This window comes from Phoenix dactylifera, chromosome 3, assembly GCF_009389715.1.
Source record: "Phoenix dactylifera cultivar Barhee BC4 chromosome 3, palm_55x_up_171113_PBpolish2nd_filt_p, whole genome shotgun sequence".
Taxonomy (NCBI): domain Eukaryota; kingdom Viridiplantae; phylum Streptophyta; class Magnoliopsida; order Arecales; family Arecaceae; genus Phoenix; species Phoenix dactylifera.
In genome coordinates, this window is record NC_052394.1 from 22969298 (window position 1) to 22991296 (window position 21999).

Consider the following 21999-nt stretch of genomic DNA (forward strand, 5'->3'; position numbering starts at 1 on the left):
TTTAGGTAACTCAGCTATAATCCGTTTTGTTGTTTGAGTGCAGGATAAGTTTCCTTACCTTCCGCACTATCTAGAATACTAAATATTCAACAAAGCAGATCAAGTCTAAAATCTTCTCATGCCTACTGTTGGCTAATAAACCAGCTAATTGGCCAAAAGAGAAGCTGTATCAGCTGGATGTCACGGACACCTGGAGACAGGCTCTCCCCACTAGGCTCAAGATAAAAAGATGGTTTCAAGTGCTTGCATGGATGAGGGATGAGATCAGAGGTTAGCTCCTTTTGTAACAAAAGATGCTGAATAAGCCCTGTTGCACAAATTAACTTCTGTTTTGTCTATCCATTAGATAGGAAAAGTTGAACATCATCAAAATCAAAAAAGATACACAAAGTTGAATAATCTCAGATTACATTGCAAGTTTCAGTTTAGGCAACAATCCAAAATTGTGGAAACTTGATAAATTAGAACGTACACATGGACAAATATATGGCAAAACTTTATTACTGACCTGAAAATGTAATACACATCTTTCTTCATTTCCCCCCCATACTTTCAACTGGTTAGAGAAAACACAATAAGCCTGTCATAGGTCACCAACAGAATTCGCACCCAGCCATATCGCATGTGGCTCCACAAGCGTTCTGGTGCACATCATGCGTCAAAGATAATACAGAAACCAGTCACTGTCCACAAAATTAACCTGAATAGATGGTATATTCCCTGATGCAGAACATGAGCTCAAGGCAGCGGAGCACAACCACCAAATTCTCAAAGCTTTGGCAGCATCTTCCAGCAAATCCAGAAGGCGAAAAAAGTAGCAATCTTATAAATTGTATAGCTTCAGTTTTGGAACAGTCATCAGTGGCATTGTTAGGAGCAAGATTCGTACAAAGTGCTCGTTGGATATCTTGCTCATGTGAGATGACTGAAATTAGTAACACTCACATCAACTGGATCAGTTGGGCAAATATTATGGACTACACGAATTTGTCAAGCTCCTGTAAACATAAAAGATGACACAAAACAAAATTATTTTGATTTTCTTTTTCACTCTTAAGTGATTGAAAAGGGAAATATTAAGTCGAACCTTAACTTCTTGAATAACATTAACATACTTAAAACAGGATGAACACCCATAACCATCAAACCTTCTCCCACCTATTTGGGATTGGCTTATGGATCTTCAATTGCCAAGCATTCCCACAAGGGGCTGCCCATGATATTTAAAACAGGATTTACGTGTATAGTCAAAATTTCTGTTTTAAGCTTCCACACAAAGTTGATCTTGAAGTCAAACATATTAAAAAATGATGCTAAATTTAAAGAAACTGTTGTTCACAATGTTCCGCAATTCCTAGCAGTGGAGGCATTTGGCACTTTATGCTCACAACTTAAATGAAAGGACTGGTATTTTAAGCAATATGACTCAAAAAATAGATTAGCATTTTACTTACCAATGATAACACTGGGGCCGGGCTCAAGGACAATGCAGCAATGTCATCGTCTACAAGACCTTCCAAACTCCTTTATATTTCCTTAATAAAGAGGACATCATCACGGGGATGAGCTTCCTCAACAACAACAACTATTTCATCCCCAATCTGTTTTCCAACTGAAACAATCGCAGAAGCTTGAATCCCTACCTGCAATACATAATTTGTAAGGGAGTGAGCAACATTAATATATATTCACCTTCTTTTAGTAATACCAAATATCAAGATGAAAAGCCAACAAAATCAAACACCAAATAAAAGAATAAAGAGTCATCAAGCACAACAAGATACCAAGTAATCCCACTCGCCTTCCGCCACTCCCCCCCCAACATCGGGGATGAAAAGCCAATAAAATCAAACACGAACTAAAGGAATAAAGAGTCATCAAGTATAACAAGATGCCAAGAAAAAAAATCAGCACCCAAGATACAGAATATGAAGCATTGCAATGGAAATGTTGCAAAACAGAAGTCTGCATAACAATGATATAAAATCTGCCACGTTTCATTTCAAAGAACCCATAAGAAGCAACAAATACATTAATTAATTACAAGATCACCTCTTGAGCGGGCGTATAGGAACCATGCTCACACTGTTCATGGTATGATTCATTGCTTACGTTATTAAATGTTACAAAACATCACAACCTTTGCGATCAATGAAAGTTTTGGTATGTTTTTTAGATGTGCAACAGCCTGCTACCATATCAATTAGGATATGGCCAGTGAACAGATCATATCAAGCCCAAGCTTGTCGCTTATCAGGGAGGTATCAAGTGTGAAGCCAACCTGGCCAAACTACTTTCCATGTTTTAATGGCAGGGGAAAGCACACCCAGGACCAGCTTATGTGCTGCCATGTTTTCAAAATGAAACAAGTAACAAAGACATGATTGAGAGAAGAAATAATGAAGCACTTGAAAATTTTATATTATTTTTTGTATGTTGATAAAAGTAATTGCCCCAAAAAGAACAAATTATAACTAGTTTCTTTGTTATGCTCGAATGCAAATATATATACAAAAGATGGGGCAAAAAGCAGACCTATAAATAATGTGCATCAAATCTTTCAGTTCATTAAGTTGTGCAAATAATTCAAAAAATTATTAGATAACAAGCATGTATTTACCTCTGTAAGAAGCAAGGCAGCCATCCGATCCTTGATGAACCGAAGGATCAATGCATGGAACTTTCTTTCCCTTGGCTGTCTTCTCAAATACTCCAACAACCAATATCTTAGACTGCTGCTGTAGAGCCTCTTTGCTACTCTAGCATGCATGTTCACGAGACACACCATTCCTTCCAATTCACCAGCTGAAAATGGTATAGGTTCTCCTCTAAGAAAAGCTTTCACCTGAAAATCAATAAAATAATGCTCCTAAATAAATTGGATGGTACTAGCTATGATAATATGACATGCTATAAAGAAACAGAAATTAGGAATATGATGGATCCAACATGTCAAAAACAATCTCTTTACTTTGCAAAGTAAATAAACACACCTGATAGTGGGCTAGCAGATCACCATATCTGCGTATGGGAGATGTAAACTGTACATAACCAGGAACACCCAGAACACCGTGGCGTATAGGATTTCTAAAATCCATTTCTGCAGCACGCATTATTCTAACATAAGCAGAACTCCTGACAGGTCCTTCAGGAAGATGATCAAAAGCTGAAACTGAGATATTTGATTGGGGTTGCCCTCTGTAAGGCAAAGGTATATTGTTGCAGGAACCAAAGGAGGCTATAACCTCCCCACAGAGTATCATCATTTCAGAGACAAGTCGCATTGCAGGGTCTGATTGGTCTTCGACATAGAGACTTAGAGATGGTTCAGGATCTTCAGGATTGGTCACCTTGATGCGTGGTTCTATCATGGCTGTGTCTATTGCACCCTGCGAGTTTAATTTGTTAATTTTGTTGAAAAACTCATCAAATTGACGCAATACTATCAACAGCAAGAAAGTAAGAAAAACTAACTCCATTGATCTATGAAATATTTGAGTAACAACAACAGAACGAGAAAAGGGTTTTGCAGCAATGTTAAGCTGAAATTCTCTCTAAGCAGAGAAATCATAGGTGCACTGTACTGATAAAAGAAAATATGCTCCTCTAGTTGCAAAGAAACTAAACAAAACTCTATCCTTTATAGAAATCAACAAGTAATTCATATAATGGAGACGTGCTTCTAGAGAGTAAAAGAAATGAAATAAAACACCAAATATTTCATGTGAATGCCCCTCAAATAGGGATTTTGACAATATAATCCCTATTCTTAGAACAAAACCAAAAAAAATCACTTTTCTACAGCAAAGACGATTAGGTCCTCAACTTTAGGGACTATAGCAAAACAAACACTGCACCAGCAATGGAATAGATAACTCTGTTGCTTTTTCTTATTGGATGATAACTATACCCTTGAAGGTGTTTTAGGTGGCCTAGTCATTTGTTTCCCCAAATCATTTTCTCATCTGCCTTCCCATCCTTCAACTCATATTCTTCTCATCATTTTTTGATCCGTCTCAAGCCTTCCTCCAACATGATCCATCAAAATTCCCATGGGCAAAAGGTCAGCCACTTTTGTGCCATCAAAAATCCTATTTTAAGGCTCTAGCCTCCAACAACTTCACCTTCGTAGAGACTTTGCTATAGGTAATAGAGTTTTTGTATGTGGAGCTTTTACTGAAAAGTTGTTGTTTGGTAACTAAATTTTTGAAGTGCTGTGGGGCTTAATATCTATTTGATAACCAAACTGAGAAAATACTTTTAATACCAGAAAATGACATTATATAGTACTTTCACTTGTCTAACTGTTTGTACAATCAAAAATTGTTATTATAAAATAGTCTTAATTTATAAATTATTAATTTATTTGATACTTTAATCTAAACAATATAATAAATAATAAAAAATTATATTATTACTAAATATAATAATATTTTATAGTATTATTATATTATAATAAAATCATTGCAATAAAAAAATATTACATTGTTATTGTATTATAATAATAATTTTGTAATAGGATATTATTTTATGATGATATAATATAATATAATATTGAGTTTATTATATCATTATTGTTATGATATTACTATATTATATTTTATCATATCATAGTATCTTATGAAGAATTAGCATGGGCAATATACTAAAATAGGCTTTTATATTTATTTAAAATAATAATAATTCTACAAAATTATTATATTATGATAATAATATGATTATAATTTAATAATATTATTCTATTATTACAATATGATTATAATAATATTACATTATAATATTCTTATCATATAATAATATTGTAATATAATATTATTATAATAATACAGTAACATTGTTATGACATATTACTATACTATATTATATTATTATATATGGCATCATATAATTATATTATTGATATAATATAATAAATATAATATAATATATAATATAATTATTATAATAATTACATTACATGGCATTTTTGACTCAGCAGAATTTTCATGAAAATGGAAACAACTTTCTATATTTTCTCAAGTAAAAAAGCTCCAAATTGGAGCTTTCTCCTAGTAGACTTTTCAGCTTTTGGTAGGACTAAAAAGTTGTTCCAAAATTTTACTAAACATCTTAAAATCATTCAAAAGAGCTTTGATCCTCCAAGGAGTACTTTTTGGCCCTCCAACCACAATAACAAATAGGGATTAAGTCCTATTCTTAACTTGCAAGTTCATAATATACAAGATCTTTTCTTTTTTTTGAGCAACGTTCATGACATACAAGTTTAACCTGTGTGAGAGATTTTTTTTAACATCCAACTGAAGTTTTGTGAGGGAAAAAGACTACAGTTTACATATGGACAGTGGATTGTGATATGGATAACCTCTGTAAATGTGATGCTTCTGTTTCCTTTTCATATGATGAAGGAAACGTGGCTAAGGTAAGTGGGTGCTAGGATCTCATTTGCATGTCATGCAGATGCTAAGCATGTTTCCTGTGATGAGCTACAGGAGATGGAAGGAGTCGGGCTATCTTGGCTGGCTTTTCTGTAACTTGGTTCTATAGGGATATAAGAATCCTGTCTTTTCTTTTCCCCCCTTCTAGTTCCTATATCATTATTGTGTAGGTTGTTGCAGCATCCAGAAAGAAGTGAAACAACAGCATGATATATTTGCGCAAGAGCTTTTGGTCCTACCCTGCCGATCATCTCCAATGCTCCATGATTCACGGAACTTCCAATCTACAGGTTTTCTTTGGAAGGTCATGTTCCTCTATGTCACTAACCTTTTTCTTCTCCATTGTTCAGAGATGTTGATGCTCCATCTGAGAAGGTACTAATTCTGCAATGCTGGGAGATCTTCAGTACTCACTTCTATTGGTGTATTGGCCTGATGCTTGGTCCGCTGACTTTGGACTCATTGCATAAATATAGAGAGGGAGTTGGGATGGATGGGACAGACACTGAGAAGAGTGATGAAGGACAGGAGGCATGTAGCCAAAGTAGCTTCAAGGGCATGACTGTCATTCAGAAGAGGAACAACAAAGTGATCTACTCTGTTGCTACCTGCGTTTATTTTTGTCCAGTCATCAAACTTGAGGACCTAATTGTCATTATTGTAGAAAACAGGATTTTTTTTTTTGGTTTTGGGTCAAAGGACCATATTGTCAAAATCCCTTTGCGATAAAGACTGAAAGCACTTCATCCACTGTTCTCACTACTTAAAAAAAAAAAAGAAGATTGTTTTCATCCCAACATAATCACATCAGACAACAGACCAATAGTCAGTTGAATAACATTAACTCATCAAGCGCCATTAAATAACTATTAGATTGCTTGGACTTCCCTTAGAATGAGATTTAATTTCACCGTATATGTTAGCAATTCTTCCATCACATGAATAAATAATTATAAGACCGTAATGTGTTTATGCTAAAGACAAAAATTCAGGAAATGAGATTTAGCTAAAAACAAAATGATTTCATAAATGAAGTAAATAAAAGATACCCCAAAGGGCTAATAATATTACCTGGTGACGACGCCATTGTGATCGGAGGGAAGCGGCTTCACATAGAATCCTCAATTCGGTCTCCTCTTCCAGGTTCAAGTGAAGCAACTCAGATGCACTCTCATATGTCAACATGTAGGTGGGTCTAATGACCGAGTTGTCTACTGTGTATTCTGCAATACTGTGCACTTGAAAATTGCAGTAAATTTCCTCATAAAAAAAGAAAATCATTTCACGGAAATGAAATGGTACACCTCAACATGAACAGAACCAAACATCCACTCTTTACCTGCCATCTTCGTGCAGTGTGACAGATACACTGACAGCTTTGCAAAGTTTTCCTTGTTGCAAGCTCATACCATCCATAGCAAGCTTTTCCGGAAACATTGGAAATGTGGCAGTAGGCAAAAATATCGAGGTTCCTCTTCGCATTGCTTCCCTATATACCAGTAATGATAATTAATTTTTAAGCACATCAAACTCAATTTTGTTGATGAAAAAGATTTAAAACATTACAAAACAAGGTAAAAACCTGTCAATTATGCTCTGAGGTTCAACCAAGCAAGAAGGATCAGCAACATGAATCCAGACTTTTATCCGACCATCAGGCAGCCTAGTTGCACTTAGTGCATCATCAAGCTGCATCATCAAAATCATATTGAAAATGCAAAAGGACTTCTTTTTAGAAAAAATATTTCTCGAAAGATGGTAAAGAAAATCGAAGTAACATGCACTTGGAAATGCATGAATATCTCATCCTACCTCGTCAGCCTCGTCCACATCAATTGCATAGACTTTCAAAAATGTAAGATCTTTCCTGTTGTTCTGAAAGGCAATTCACAAAATAAGAATTTAATGTACACGTACATGTATATATGCATATACATATTTGCAGAACCCCAAATAAAAATACTATTACCTCATCAGGATCAGAAGAGGGCATCAAAAGTTTTTCAGCAGCTGACAAAACTTCATCACTATAGTCCGTATGGATGTTGAACTTTAAGAGATCAAGATTGACATGAACAGGGAAATATCCAATATCTATAAGAAGGTTCACTGCAGCAGATGATGTTCTTGATAGTCCCATTGCCTTGAGTATCTACCAAAACAGCAACCAAACAAGCAAAGCTGATTAAATAAATTTAATAAATGATGATATAATCCAGCACTAAAAAGCACAGCAAGAACAGTTTTACATTCTTCTTCTGCCAAAATAAGGATTACTACGTCAAATGTTCAGTTTTATGTCAATCAACCAAAAGATGAATAATAGCATGAGATATCAGATATTTCGATACATAGAAAAGATAGAAAAAAAAAATGGGAATGAACTGTATGATTTAAGAATACGTAGAGTACAGATTGGGGAGGGAGGGGGATTAAATAGCACTAAAAAAGGTCCACAATATCAGTATCATGTACCATATTGGTACATAATCGGTTTGGCATGGTATGGGTGGTACGATATGGTACACACCCTATATCAAGACAATTTCCAACCATTTTTCTCACTTTTATCACGATAATGCCCAAAATCGAGCAGTACGGGTTGGTAGGCACTATATACACCCTCGTTTTGGGCGGTATGGGGCGGTTCTACTCATTTTAGACCAATATGGATCGGTTCCACCCATATACCGAACTGAACCTCGGTACCGTAATGATACCTTATCAGTATGGTATGATACGATATGGTACAGTTGGTATGGATTAGTACAGGTCAATATGGCAGATCTTGACACTAAATCATATATAATATTGAACAAAATCATGCATAACAATGCAATGAAGAAATATAGGTCATGCACCTTCTTTTAAAGGTTTACATCAGAAATAAACTAATGATGAATGTGTTTGATTTAATAGAATATCTTCTTCGAGTTACTGGCCATAACATCTGTTCTATCATAGGACGCAATAAAATATGAACTTTTCTATGTTACCATTCCTCACCATCCATATGATAACATAAATAAGATACCTAACCAATTTTTTAAGTCACATTATTGGTGTCAGATATATTACATTTCCAGCTGTTTTCTTCTGTTCCTCGTTCCTGCATGAATCTATAGCATATGCCTCGAGAGCCTCAATCCTCCTCTTGACCTTTTCTTCTATCTTCCATGAACTTTTAGGAGGTTTAGAGCGTGGAGGCATTTCCTTTGCAGACATCAGTAACTGGACAAATTCTTCAAGTTCCTTCTCACATGCTTCCTTGACAAGCTTCCTGTGTAAAAGTTCCTCCACCTAATATCATGGAAAGAATATCAGTTTGGCACAAACAGTACATGAAAACACAAAGTGATTTCTCAACTGAATGAATGTATGAACTAGGATGACCAAAACCATGCATTTCCATCCAAAGTGTTGGGTGATGCTTGCAAGGTCAAATCAGAACAAGCCAAGAAAGGGCAAGTAACAAACAAAGGCAATTGCAAACTTGGATAAGACCATATAATATTGTAAAAACAGCAAGGCCAAAGAGAGAACAAAGAAAGAAATCTACTATGAACTGAAGATAGCAAGAAAAACAATCGATCTTAAACAGCATAGCTTGGACTCCAACTCCAAGGAATTGGCCTTTCCCATACCACATCAATTATTGAGGTGCAGAAATGACATAATAGGAACAAACCTGAATAGTAGGTCGAGGCTCATAAACAGAACAAAATCCTTTTGTCTCCATTGTGTTAAAATATATGTCATCTCTTGACAACAAATGATGGGCACAATAGCTTTCAAGAGGATCCCTGCTACCGTATATTATCTGAAACAATTGATAGTTATATTTATTAAACACAGAAGTGCAAAACATGGCAAATTTGCTCGAATGAAAATGCACCTCTGCTAGTTCCTCAGCTGTCACTGACTTGTTATTTTCCAAAAGCTCCACCCAAGCACACTCCAAGATCGATGGATCCTTTGACAAAACATTGTGGATATATTATAAAATGGTTGCACGTATTAAAAATAAGAATCATGTCTTACTACTTACCAAGAGATCCTGAGCATTTTGAACGAAATCAGCAATTTTTGTATGGTCAAAATCTTCGATACCAGGCACCACATATGTAACTTGCTGGGGCTTTATAGAGGATAGAGTACCATTCTGCTTTGATGAACCAAAAAAGAAATTAGAATAGAAACAATCAAACTTGTTACCTTGTAAACAGTTGAATTTTGCATGGCATTAAACATAGAAAAGAAATAAAAACACATATACACACAAAAGGAAAAAACACCTAGCAACCTATTCAACAAGCTGCAGTAGTTGCTTCTATTAAAACCTGATCATACACCATCCAATTTTTCTTCCCATCAGGCTTTTGCACAACTGCTAGCAATAATTTTTGGGTATCTTTTCGAAATTCGAGCAGCAGTCCTTTCTGCAAGGTTCTTTTTTCAAGTTTCAGTTCAAATAACTCCTTACTGCTGGGTAATCCCATTCTGCAAAAAAATAATGAATTCTAATTACAATTTTGCACCAACAATCTAATTTAGTAAACAAATAGAGAGAAAAGTTGACCTTTGGAATAAGAAAATATCAAACAGCTAATAATCACTGATTTTGGTTCACAGCAAGCATATAAACAAACAAACATTCACAAGTTCTTCATGATTCTGACCACATGAAGCAAAAACTAAGAATTCTTGTGGAAGCTGCATGATTTATTGGATCTGATAATGACTCCAAACTTTTTGAAGAATATGCACAGACCTGGTATAAGCTATTCTGCGATAATGTGTTAAAAATTAACACCAGCCTTTAGTAGTTACTAATTTGGTTGCCAATAATCTTGAGGACAGTAATTGGATCAACTCACTTCCCTCTCAGATCTCGATTCTCGCCATGGCTGATTGGGCTGGATTTTCCTTTTCGAGATATAATCGGGTTCTTCCCCTGCTTGACACCCCCACAAGATCATATCCTCCCAGGGCTCAAAATTCAAATAAAAGTTCAATTCTCTTCTAGAACAACGAACAAGCTAACATCATATCAGGAATCTTAACCTATCCATGGTTTGGTGGTACAAGGATGGAATTCTTAAAAAAAGTGCAGATCTCTTTATTTAACTAATAGTGAATTGGAGCTTATCCCAATGGCCATATCACCTGCTTAGCAACTGGAGGTTCTGGATTCAACTCCTGGGTCATGCATCCCCAATTATTTGAGCCTAGACAATTAAATGCAAGTTGGACTCCCTCCCTTTCTTTCCCCCAAGTGCTTAACCATATAATTTTAAGATGAAAAAAAATCACTCACTCCCAACCCTGTGTCCTGATGCAATTGCAGATCCCTTTGCACATGAAGTAAATTGCTCAATTAATTCCTCATCACCCCATGCATCAAGTGTTGTGCTAACATTTATGACATACTCCATTTCACCTGAATGTGCTGTGCCTTTGCTAGACATCTATACATACAACATATTGAATCTAACGATGTTGCGAACACCCTACAAATGTGTAGTCCTTCATATAAGATGTGATAGAAAAGCAAAACCCTACAGATGTTATTCCTTTCATCTACTGCCACTAATTCTGTTGCGAACACCACCATTTGTACCACGAAGACCTCACTCTGTTCTATTTTCCATTGCAGGCAGCATTATGAATCATTCCTCGCCATCCGTTCCAATTGGAGACACAATACTCTGCAAATATATCCTAAACCTTTTCTCACAATTACCATCCCTGTTATGTTTGATTTGCACCTTCCTCTTTAATGACCCTTCTCGCAATTCAAGGCACATCTATCTACATGTACTTCAATTTTTACTAGGCATGACCATGTCATTATATGCTCTCCATCACTCTAACTTCAACTGGTGCAATTCTTCCATTTCCTCTAATGTAACATTCAATCCTTCCTCCTTTAATCAACCACAGATGCATCATAGCATTCTCAACTAATAACACTCGTTTTATGATTTGAAATCTTTCACATTGGCAAAAAAAAGGTGTATAAAGCATTGCAGCCTTAACAAGGTTTTAAGTTTTGGCCGACCAAACTGAAACTAAACCCCAGTTTCGGGTTTTGGTCAGTTTCGGTCATTTTCGACCAAAACTTACCAAAGCATTGATAGATGCTGTTAGAGTTATATTTTAGTATCTACAATCATGTATATTCATTCATTTTAATCACTGAGGTATGTAGGTTATAGATTTTATTTCCTTTTCTTGAGGTTTAAAATATTGAGCCTTAAAGATATCCTTCAAAACTTCTCATACTACATATCAACCACATAGCACTACTGAAGCACCTCTCCACTTCATCTTCACTATTCTAGTTCCTCCACATTCTTCCATGCGAAAATGAAATTATAAAGTTTTTTTTACAAAAAAGTTTCCATTTTGAAATATTGGGCAACAAATCTGGAGTTAGGTCTTGATTCTACAGATGCATGGATCATCATCCTGGAAAAAAAATTCCCCATAAATGTAATTATACTAATTGCATAGACAACACCACTGAAAACTAGCAATCAATTCATCTGGGACATGATGAAAGATCACTATTTTATAATTAAAATTATTTGAAGTGAGGAAGCGAGGTCACAACTTGTGAGGCCACTAGTTGAAAACATTTTTCAAGAGAAAGATAAATTTGGCATAAAAACTGAATATATTTGTGCAACAAAAATTGATCGGCTGAAACGGAAAAGAGAATGTTACTTGATAGACGCACGACTTCGCCTACTGGCGCGAATCTCTGCCAACTCCTCCATGACGGAGTCGACGAGACTGTGGGCGAAGCGGCTTCGGCCACTTCCATCATACCGGAAGACGACACCATCCAACCTAAATCTTGGAGTTTGATGCCCCAATCGGAGGCTTCCGCAGAGAGTGGACGGGCGAGGTTGGAAGAAACGGAGGGAAAGGAACGCGGAGAGCGGAGGGCAATAAGCGGAGGAGCGGAAGAGGGAGCAGCCGCTCATGGCTCTGGTCGCCATGGGCGATTTCATCGGCGAGAGCTTTTTAGGGTTTCACGGAAGAAAGAGAGCTAGGGTTCTTGTTTCTGTTTATAGTCGCAGAGAGACCAGAGAACTCGCTGTTTGATATCGTTTTCGAGCTTCTTAGAGTGACGATAAGCCGCGAGAAGAATGAGGCTGCATCAAGCTTGAAGAATGAGGCTGGGTTACTTGAATACCCCTCAGGTTTGATGGAAATTACAGGAACAATACAAACCAAAGAGGATTATAGGGACGAAAATGATATCCAAAAACTGGAAAATCCGAACCGATTATTTTAAAAATAATTAGCTATAGATTTATATTAATTTTTTAAAATCCTATGAAAGCATATTCATATTCTATATATAGAATTTATTTTTTTTATCAAATCATGGATAACTCAAATGCCGAAAATAAACTATATATATATAGTATGGTTACATCATCTATATTAGTTTCCTTCTTTCATATTTAGATTCACACCTTTTTCTCATATATAGTCTAGTACTATCTTAATTCTAGAATCCCAACCAATATTTAGATTTTGATTATCTTTCAATCAAATTGAATATAAAAAAAAAATTAATTCTATTTCAAAAATGATTAGATTTTTTCAAACCTTTCTATTTACTTTTCATATCGTGTTCTTTTTATATTGCAATATGCCCCAAACTATTTTAATAAGAGTCTTTTTAATTTTGAAAATTATTAACCATTAATAGCTGGTCCTCAAAAAACCTAGAATTTAAAATCGAATCCAATTACTAATCGAGTTTTAGGTTTCCGTATTTTGATGGATCCAAATTTGGATCCAAGCTTGATTTTCTTATCAAGTTTGGACATGGATTAGATATGAATATGAGCCCTTGGTGGAAAGTTCACCAGCCTGGTCAAGAGTTGTTGCTTTGGACCAGGGTTCCAAAGCTTGGCCCATCTTTGGGCCGGCTAAAAGCCCAAAAGTGATTATCTTACATGCGTGTGGTTATGCTTTATTTTTTTGTTATAAGTTAGTGTGCATGGAAGAATCTTGGCTTCTTAATAAGTGAATGGGTATTATGAAAACCAACTAAATCATAGGACAAAAAAACTACATCAGTGAAAAGATTACAAATATACTGGCTTATGTTATTGCAAAAACAAGAAAATGGTCTCGTCCATTTCCAATACAAGGAGATTCTGACTCTCTTTCACCATCATTATCATCATCTTCATCATCACCTTCAGATGGGATTTAGTTAGTCTTGAACTGTTAGTTAATCAGATATTTGCTTTGGGTTTGATGCAGCAAGAAGATAGCATTAGTGAGGACCAAATGATCACTGAAGCATCAGTGTTCAGAATAGGACCCCCTGGCCGTGCATGTTGCGGACGATGTACCTCTCAATCGGATTTGAATCGGCTGGGCAACACAGGCTAAAGTCAGAGACTGATCCTATGTTGGTATGTCATCTATCTCGGTTTGATGAACAAAAATATTCACATAACTCATATTGGTAGTGTGAGAATCAGTCCAATTAGACTCCAGATTGAAGCCGGCAATGCCCTTCGACTTCAAGCCAAAAAATTTCAAAAGCAAAGAAGAGGAGGGTCAGAACAGGGGATCATGATCCCCGGCCCGATTGCTCGCCGTTGGGGATACCCACGCAGAGTGGTGGCAGGTCACATTCAATCACCTGTGTAACTTTCAGCATCCATGTTAGCAACAGAGCCACATTGAGCATTCAGTCACTGCCCACCAGTGTGATCTTTTTCCTCCTTTTTTTAGTAAGAGCCCATTAATTTGACATGAAAGAACTATGGAATGCAAGTCTGGATACAATGCTCATTCCCATGCTACCACAATCCACGCTTTGTTAAACAAGCTAGTTTCAACACTTGATGCAGAAATGAAAAAAAGAGTACAGATTGATTTTAAGATTTCAGGCACAGCTCAAAATCTAAGCAAAACCACATGTCAAAAGCTAGAGCTTGAGCAATCAATACATCTACAGCAGGTTTTTCAGCAGACAGAACAAGTATACCACTAGGATAAAGGAGAACCAACCTGTCTAGTGTCTATTGACCATCTCTGTTTCTGTTGGCCATTCTTTCGATATCAAGGATTTTGGGCTTTTGCTTCTAACTTGATGACGAGCCATGTTGTATCTGCACATCATGTCTTTCTCCCAGGGATTTTCTATAAGAGATCGAGCTATCTATGATCTGTTATTTCAAGCCATGTGGATAGGGGCTTTTACAAGGAACCCTCTCTGGCTATTTTACAAAATGCTGACAGGCTACAGAAGCTTATAAGCATCTCTTCACAGACAAAGAATAAATGAGGGTCCCGAAAAACAAAGAATGGACTTGTCAACTGCAAAGCTGGTCGCACAGTTCGTTTATCCGAGTTTCACTTGAACTAGGAAAGAAATAGGTTAGGTTTCTTCCATAACTTTGGCATGTCAAATTCAAACCATTTTCATCTTGAGCTGACTGCAAGGAATAAATCAAGAAGCATTGTTTCAGGAAATATATAAGGGAACATTTTTAATCCATAATATCACCAAGAAAACGAGAAAAATTCAAGCATCTTACAAAGCAGATGGCTGATGACTTGCAGCTCCATTTTGAAGTAGGGACACAACTTAGATAATGGCACCAGGAGCAATGGTCATTTGCATTGACCCCTCGAAACAGCATAATTAGGCCAACAATGAACCTGGTGGAAGTTTTGGAATGTATCCCATCATCAACAATAGACAACTCCAAATGCAATTCTGCTTAACTTTATATAACTGAATGATGGCATCCTACTGAGATTTAAAATTCAAAAAAAAAAAACTGGTCCTTTAAACATTTCAATTTAAGAATGATAAACCATTTGTCAGTCATTATTTATTCTGCTGATCTTCAAGCATGAAAGCCCACCCAAGAACTCAAGACATCTCTCGCTGCTCTTCAAGTAATATTCTTCCTGTAATTGTGATTTATGCAATAGATGGTTGTCATAAATTGAAGCCATGTTATCTTCACTAAAAAAACAGGAGTTCTTATAAACACACCCAAGAACCAGAGTTGTTTCTCCACTTCATATATTTAAGTTGCTGCCCTTCTAGTGATATCCTCACTATAATTGTTACGCCTATTCAATGGATTTTGCAGCTGAGCATACAAACGGAGATATTTTTATAAATACTAATTAATATTCTAAATGTTGTTTAACTTCTAATCAACCATTCAAAATTAGATGACATATCTGATGATCAAAAAGATTTTCTCAGGCCGTTATTGTGAAATAAAACAACTCTGAGGATGCATGAGACTATAATCTAACTATTGATAATGCACATGCACAAACACAGATGTGTAGCGCAAATGCAAAGCCTACCCAGTAGATAGGAAATGATAATTTGGCAACTTACCCAACAATTAGAAATATGGCAGCAATGATCCACAGTATATACTGATAGATCTTGTGCTTGCGTTTGAGTGATCCTGTGTGATATCCAGGAGGAACATTCTTTTGGCTAATCCACCCAAATTGAGGGCGAATAAGAAACACAAATCCAAGAAGGAACCCTGAAATAAATCCTCCAATATGAGCAAAGTTGTCCACGAACGGGAGGAGTCCCACAGCTAAGTTAATTGCAATGATGAATATGAGGGTCAACAATGCTGTAAACTGAAGATTAAAATTAAAGGCATTAGATAGTTTTAAAATAAAAGTTGAAAATGTCACACCAGCATTACTTCCAGTTAGATGTCATGTCTCGAAGATTACCTTATTTGTGTAGATTGTCCAATTGGTTATAAGCTCAGAAAGCATGCCTCCAAGTAACCCAAAAAGTGCACCAGAGGCGCCGACTGAGATCCTTGATTGGATAAAGAGAGCAGAAAGTACGCTCCCACCAAACCCAGACATAACATATAGCGAGCCAATTCTCACTGTAGAAGATCAAGGATTTTGGTTCTGAGGAAGTATTACTTATTCATGAATGTCATATAACAATACTATTATTATGAAAAAAAAACTCAACACAAAATTATAAGCAATATTACTATATCACATATATCTGAGTCAGTATATGGAACTTGACCATACTCTCCATATGCAATATATAGCCCAATAGAAATGCATCAGATAAGAAAAGAATGAATAGGTACTCATCGCATAATTCATCTCTTATAGGCAACCCTTGTCCTGAAGTTAACACACCAAATCCAATTTCTTTACCTGGGCCAAGGACTAGAATCAATAACACTAAAATATGATTGGATCTAACATTGAGCCTGACTTTGGCTTTCCACCCAAGGGAACATCAAATCTAACTAAGACATGTGAAAAAAAAATGCTTACTGACGGCTTGGTTTGAAATTTGTAAGGAATATATAATTCGACTTCCCTTTTGTGAAAAGTGCACACCCTTTACCTGCTATAGGTCAAAACTTCTATGTGGTTTACCGGTAACATTCAGTGGCCAAAAGATCATACTTTCTAAAATTCCTGGAAACCTCAATTGACAGGTCAAAGAGAGTGAATTATCACAAATGAGCGGTGGCACTATGAATTCCCAAATTTATAAAAGACACCTGCATATATCAGTATGTCACAAATTAAACCAGGGCAAAGAAAACACACAATTAGCACTGTTTGAAAGTGGACCTGCTAAGGAAGCAGATGATGTAGATTTATGCATGCAAAAATGTAAAATACGGTATTACATCAGGTGGTAACAGCAATTCTTCTGATTGTGTCCAGCATCACATTTGGTCTTAAGACAAAACATGAAGTCAGAAAATAGCCTGAAGTTAAAAGTTATTATGTTACATACCAAACCCAAATTCTTGTTCAAGTCGAACTCCAATTAAAAGCAAGCACAACATGTTGGCAAGTAAATGGATGACTCCGGCATGCAGCCAAATGCAAGTGATCAAGCGCCATCCTTGGTGTTCTTTAACCACTTTAGTCACAACTAGAGCACCCATCTTCTCTAGCCTGATGAATTAGATGCATATAATGTCACTTGGATTTCCAGACCCTCATGACTACCACAGTATAGAAGAGCAAAAAACATTGCAAGTTCAAACAATTCGTAAGGTACATATCAAAGACAAAGTGGAGATATCTAATGCAGTTGAACATAAACAAGCTCAAACATTGTCAACATATGTAAAGGCCTACCTATGTCAGAGTTCCAGAATCATCAAATAAGGAAAATGCACATAATCTAAAACTTAAATTTTAAGAAAAACTATACCATAATGAAAACCAATATTTCCATGTGCTCTAGGAAAGTAGTTACCAATCAACCTTCTCTATTCCTATACAGTATTGAGGAGCATAATTTGCAAAGATACTCCATATACACTGGTTAACACATATCTTCTCATCCAACAGTTCTAGTAACAGATCATGCAGTACTGATTAACACATTACAAACATCATAATTCACAGAGTATGGGAGAAATTCAAATATATTTAGGAAATAAATGGAGTTCCAAAATTCATACTAGAAAAGTAAGTTATAGTGGGACAAAACCCTTGCATGATTCAATCATGTCACAATGGAATACTAAGATAATGTGGACAATTTGGAAGCAACAATTATTTCACAATGGAATACTAAGACAAGGAGGGCAATTTGAAAGCAACCTTATCTCTGCATGGAAGGGATGAGCTTTGCATTGGTAGAAGTAGGCAGACAAAATTAAAAATAAAAAAAGGAAAAGAAAAAGATCCTCATGGGTGACAAGGTTTCAAATGTGACCTGTATTAACCCCTTGGCCAAAATATCTGATACGCAGAAGGGAGATTCTATGACCGAACAACCTATAAGATATACATGTAATGGGATGTTTGGGTATTCATTCTTACAGATAATATTGCTGTTAGTATATTTCCTGCTAATATTGTTCACTTCTTTTGTTAAAGAAGATTTTTAAGTTGGCAGCTTTATAGAAGGAAATCTTGAATATGATCCCTAATATCATTGTGTCACAATAAAGAGAAAGAGGAACACTAACAGGTGGCTCTTTGAAGACAAGTCTTAGCCAGCAGGAGCCATCATTGATTTGATTATGGAACGTGTTATGAGGATAATGGTGGCCCTCCAAGGAATTGACGTTCCAAAATGCTATTGGTATTTAGACTGTAGTCTAATTCCAATTACTAGTTGCCTTCCATTTCATAGAATCGTGAAGCAGGACACCGCAAATTTTCTTTAGAAATCCAGGCCCACAAGTCTTGCAAGGACATGTTTTCTCAGCAGGGACAGGCCAATTTGGTCAAAAACCTTCCATGAAGTGAGATCCTGTGCCTTCATTAAAAAGAAAAGAAAAAAAAGCTAAAGCACACATTCTAACAATTCCAAGGAAAATTGATGAAATTTTGCTAGAGGATAGTGCAATTATGGCATTCCTTACCTTCATCATGTAGATCCAGGAAGAATTCCCATGTGAATTTAAGGGTTTCTTTTATGCAGGATATTAAAAATATTCTTGTTTGTGTTTGATCGTGGAACACACTATGTCAAGTGATCTCAAAAAGTTATTCTTTCCTCCAGAAAAAAGGCACCGAAATGAAAGTTATCATGGATGACATGAAACAGGGATTAAGTGGTGAAGATAACATCACAGGCCTCTCAGCAAAAATCCCAAAAGCCAATTCACAAGCTTGAGATACATAACTGTTAGGCAAGCGAAGAAATAAGCTGCAATCTACTTTGCAGAATTTGATCAATCAACAATGTAGCTTAATACTAAGGTTCTGCCAACTTCCACTAGTTTCAAATAGGCCCCACAGATTCAATATAAAGCCAAGACTGTGTTAGATATAACATATGGGGAAGAGCAAGAGCAGAACTACAACATGAATGCCAATCTACTAGGATTCAATGGCCACCTAAGCATTAAATACATTGTCGATTGAGAGATACCAATTTCAATGTGAATTTTAAGCATGTATCAATTTAAATTCTCAAAAATCGAACTTTTGGGGCACATCAGGAAGAATTGCTATTGTTCTTTGTAAAATTTAATACAACCAAACATAAAATGGGCAAAAAAAAAAAATCTAACACCCTAATGAAACAATACCATTTGACCACGTATAGCAATCCTCCTTGCGCAAGCCCCTTCTTCTCTTCAACCAAATATTAACAAATAACAAGAAAAAAAAAAATTTTGCAGCTTTACGATACATTTTTAAAAAGCATAACTAGCGAGTACAAAAATATGAACAACCAAGACTAGCAATTCAAATGAAGAAAAGCTCAATATCCAATTAGGAACAAAAGAGAATGGTATTCCCGATAAAAATGGGATCACATAAAATAAGAAAGAAAAGAAAATAAAAATAAAAATAAAAAAAAACTCACGTAGATGAGGAAGGGCCGAAGAGTGGATTCTCCCTGAGGGAATTGAACGCGAACCACCCGAGGAAGGAAGCGACGCAGGGCCTGGGCGAATTCTTCGGGCAATTGTTGACGTACATCGTGACGAGAAACATGACAACGTTCGCGACGACGAACACTGACACCAGCCACGGCGCCCAACGGCGGAACGGCCGCAGCTCTGGTTGCTCCCGCGGCGGTGGCGGAGCGATCGTATTCGCCTCCAGTGGATGGATGGTGCTGTTCCCCTCCCCCTGTGGCACCATGATCTCGATCTCCGACGACGTTTCCCTCCCCCTCCCCAAATTCTTCTCCTTCTTTCCTTCTATTTTTGATCGACGCTATCAGATATTCACCATTGGAGGAGAACAGGGGAAGCCAAGAAAAAGAACGGACCTTGGAGACCTCTTCTACTCCTCCGCCACAATTTGTTTTTAACAAATAGTAAAATAACGTGAGGGTTTACGACGAAAGAAGACGAAATGGAGAAGGGAGGGGGAGGGATTATGGAATTAATTAAGGAGGAAGGAACGAGTGCGACGGGAGATGCAAGAGAGAGAGAAAAAAAATCCGCCTTGATTCGTCTTTATATGAATCGATAAAAATCGGAGCTTTTTATTAATATTTATATCTATATTTATATTTATAAAAAATGAATATAAATATAAATAGATAAGTATATAAATTATATTAAAATATCTAAATTCTATTTATAATTTTATATAATATTCATGAATGATATTAAATATTATTAATTAAATTTACTATCCACTAAATTATATCTTTGACATATCCTTTAAAAATTTTTAATTATTTAATTTATATCCATATTTATATTTAAAATTTTAGATCTAATTTGAATTTATATTTATTCAAAATATATATAATTAAATTTTCACATTTCGCTAAAATTTGTGTCAATATTTATATAAAAAAATAAATATAGGTATGAATATCTTTGCACCCCATTGATATCCAATCAGATTTTAGGAACAAGGCAAGTGGAGACATACATACGATGGCTACGCTCCGGTTCGCGCTCAAACAGGCAAGATCTATTCCGGGGATCACTACCGTCCGTGCATCGCGCCACGGTCTGCTGCCGAGCAAGGACTCTTGCAATGCCGATTCGGATTCCATGTACCTCGTGGGACCCACTCAAAGGGGAACCGTCGGGAGACTCGCCGATGACCGTGATCTGCGGATTGGATCACGGGGGGATTTTTTTTCAGAGTTCTGCCTCCGGAAAATGGGCATGGGAATGGAATGTTGCATTCTGTCACGCTGTCGCTTTGCCAAAATTGCCGGCATATAAAATTAAAATAAAAGTTTCGGGTCCGTTAGCGCATGGCATGATCGTTGATTCAGTTGGAAAAGTAGACACCGTCATACATAGAATAATGGATATAGTTTTCGTTTTATAGCAACATGAATCTCTTATAAATATTTTATGTATATATGCATGCATGCATGCAGAATACCACCGCTACGTGGCAGTCGAGAAATGGTGAAATAAAAGGAGAAAGGCTCGATGGTATTAAGCAACGCCTTCAACACTGCCGTGCCAAAAAAAAAAAAAGAAATTTTATGAGACGTTTTATTTCATATGTTAATCTCACGTTTTATTCATTAAAATGCTATGCCTGTGTATATATATATAAGTTGTATGAAAATGGAATCTCATGATAAGGGAAAGTGTCTTCAGCCATTATTCTCTTGTTTCAGACAATATTATCTTCCAAAGAATGTATAGCTAAAATAAGAAAGAAGTAAAGGTCATGATGCCCTCTCATGACAACCTGACTGGGTATGTGTTGACCGAATCTCAAAGAGTGTTGATCAGGGCGTATATTTTATAAAATGGGTCTAGGGACATAATTAAGCACCATTTTATGAATTTTAAGAAAGCTGATGTCGTTGGATGATGGTTATTCTTTGCCGCTTTCTTTTTGGTACGACAAGGTCTTAGGAAATTATTGTTACAAAACAAGCAGTATTGCTTTACTTTAGCACCTTTTCTGCCATTCAATCTCCTAAAACTATGCAATAAGAATCTGCTATTTCATTTGTTGTGTTTAACTAGCATATACTAAAGTTATGTATATGCACATAAAACTTCAAAATTTAATACATAAATAGCAGATAGAAAAATAAAAATTCTATGACCCCTTCTAATGATGATATAGT

At 36.2% G+C, this 21999-nt stretch overlaps 2 protein-coding genes across 2 annotated transcripts; both read right to left on the bottom strand.

Annotated features, from left to right (window-relative positions):
* Nucleotides 1–368: 368 nt before the first annotated feature.
* Nucleotides 369–12585, bottom strand: LOC103704170 (ribonuclease II, chloroplastic/mitochondrial). The gene is made up of 15 exons (XM_008787360.4): nucleotides 12165–12585; nucleotides 9776–9935; nucleotides 9484–9597; nucleotides 9331–9408; nucleotides 9124–9255; nucleotides 8514–8735; nucleotides 7405–7587; nucleotides 7248–7310; nucleotides 7018–7124; nucleotides 6775–6924; nucleotides 6507–6666; nucleotides 2994–3389; nucleotides 2621–2845; nucleotides 1455–1643; nucleotides 369–998 (listed from the first exon to the last, which is right to left on the bottom strand). The coding sequence occupies exons 1-14, from the start codon at nucleotides 12452–12454 to the stop codon at nucleotides 1527–1529; spliced, it is 2397 nt and encodes a 798-aa protein (XP_008785582.1). The 5' UTR covers nucleotides 12455–12585; the 3' UTR covers nucleotides 369–998; nucleotides 1455–1526.
* A 1709-nt stretch (nucleotides 12586–14294) lies between these two features.
* On the bottom strand, nucleotides 14295–20350 carry LOC103704169 (RHOMBOID-like protein 2). The gene is made up of 6 exons (XM_008787359.4): nucleotides 19798–20350; nucleotides 17254–17417; nucleotides 16203–16366; nucleotides 15844–16103; nucleotides 15017–15140; nucleotides 14295–14914 (listed from the first exon to the last, which is right to left on the bottom strand). The coding sequence occupies exons 1-6, from the start codon at nucleotides 20076–20078 to the stop codon at nucleotides 14792–14794; spliced, it is 1116 nt and encodes a 371-aa protein (XP_008785581.1). The 5' UTR covers nucleotides 20079–20350; the 3' UTR covers nucleotides 14295–14791.
* Between the last annotated feature and the right edge of the window lie 1649 nt (nucleotides 20351–21999).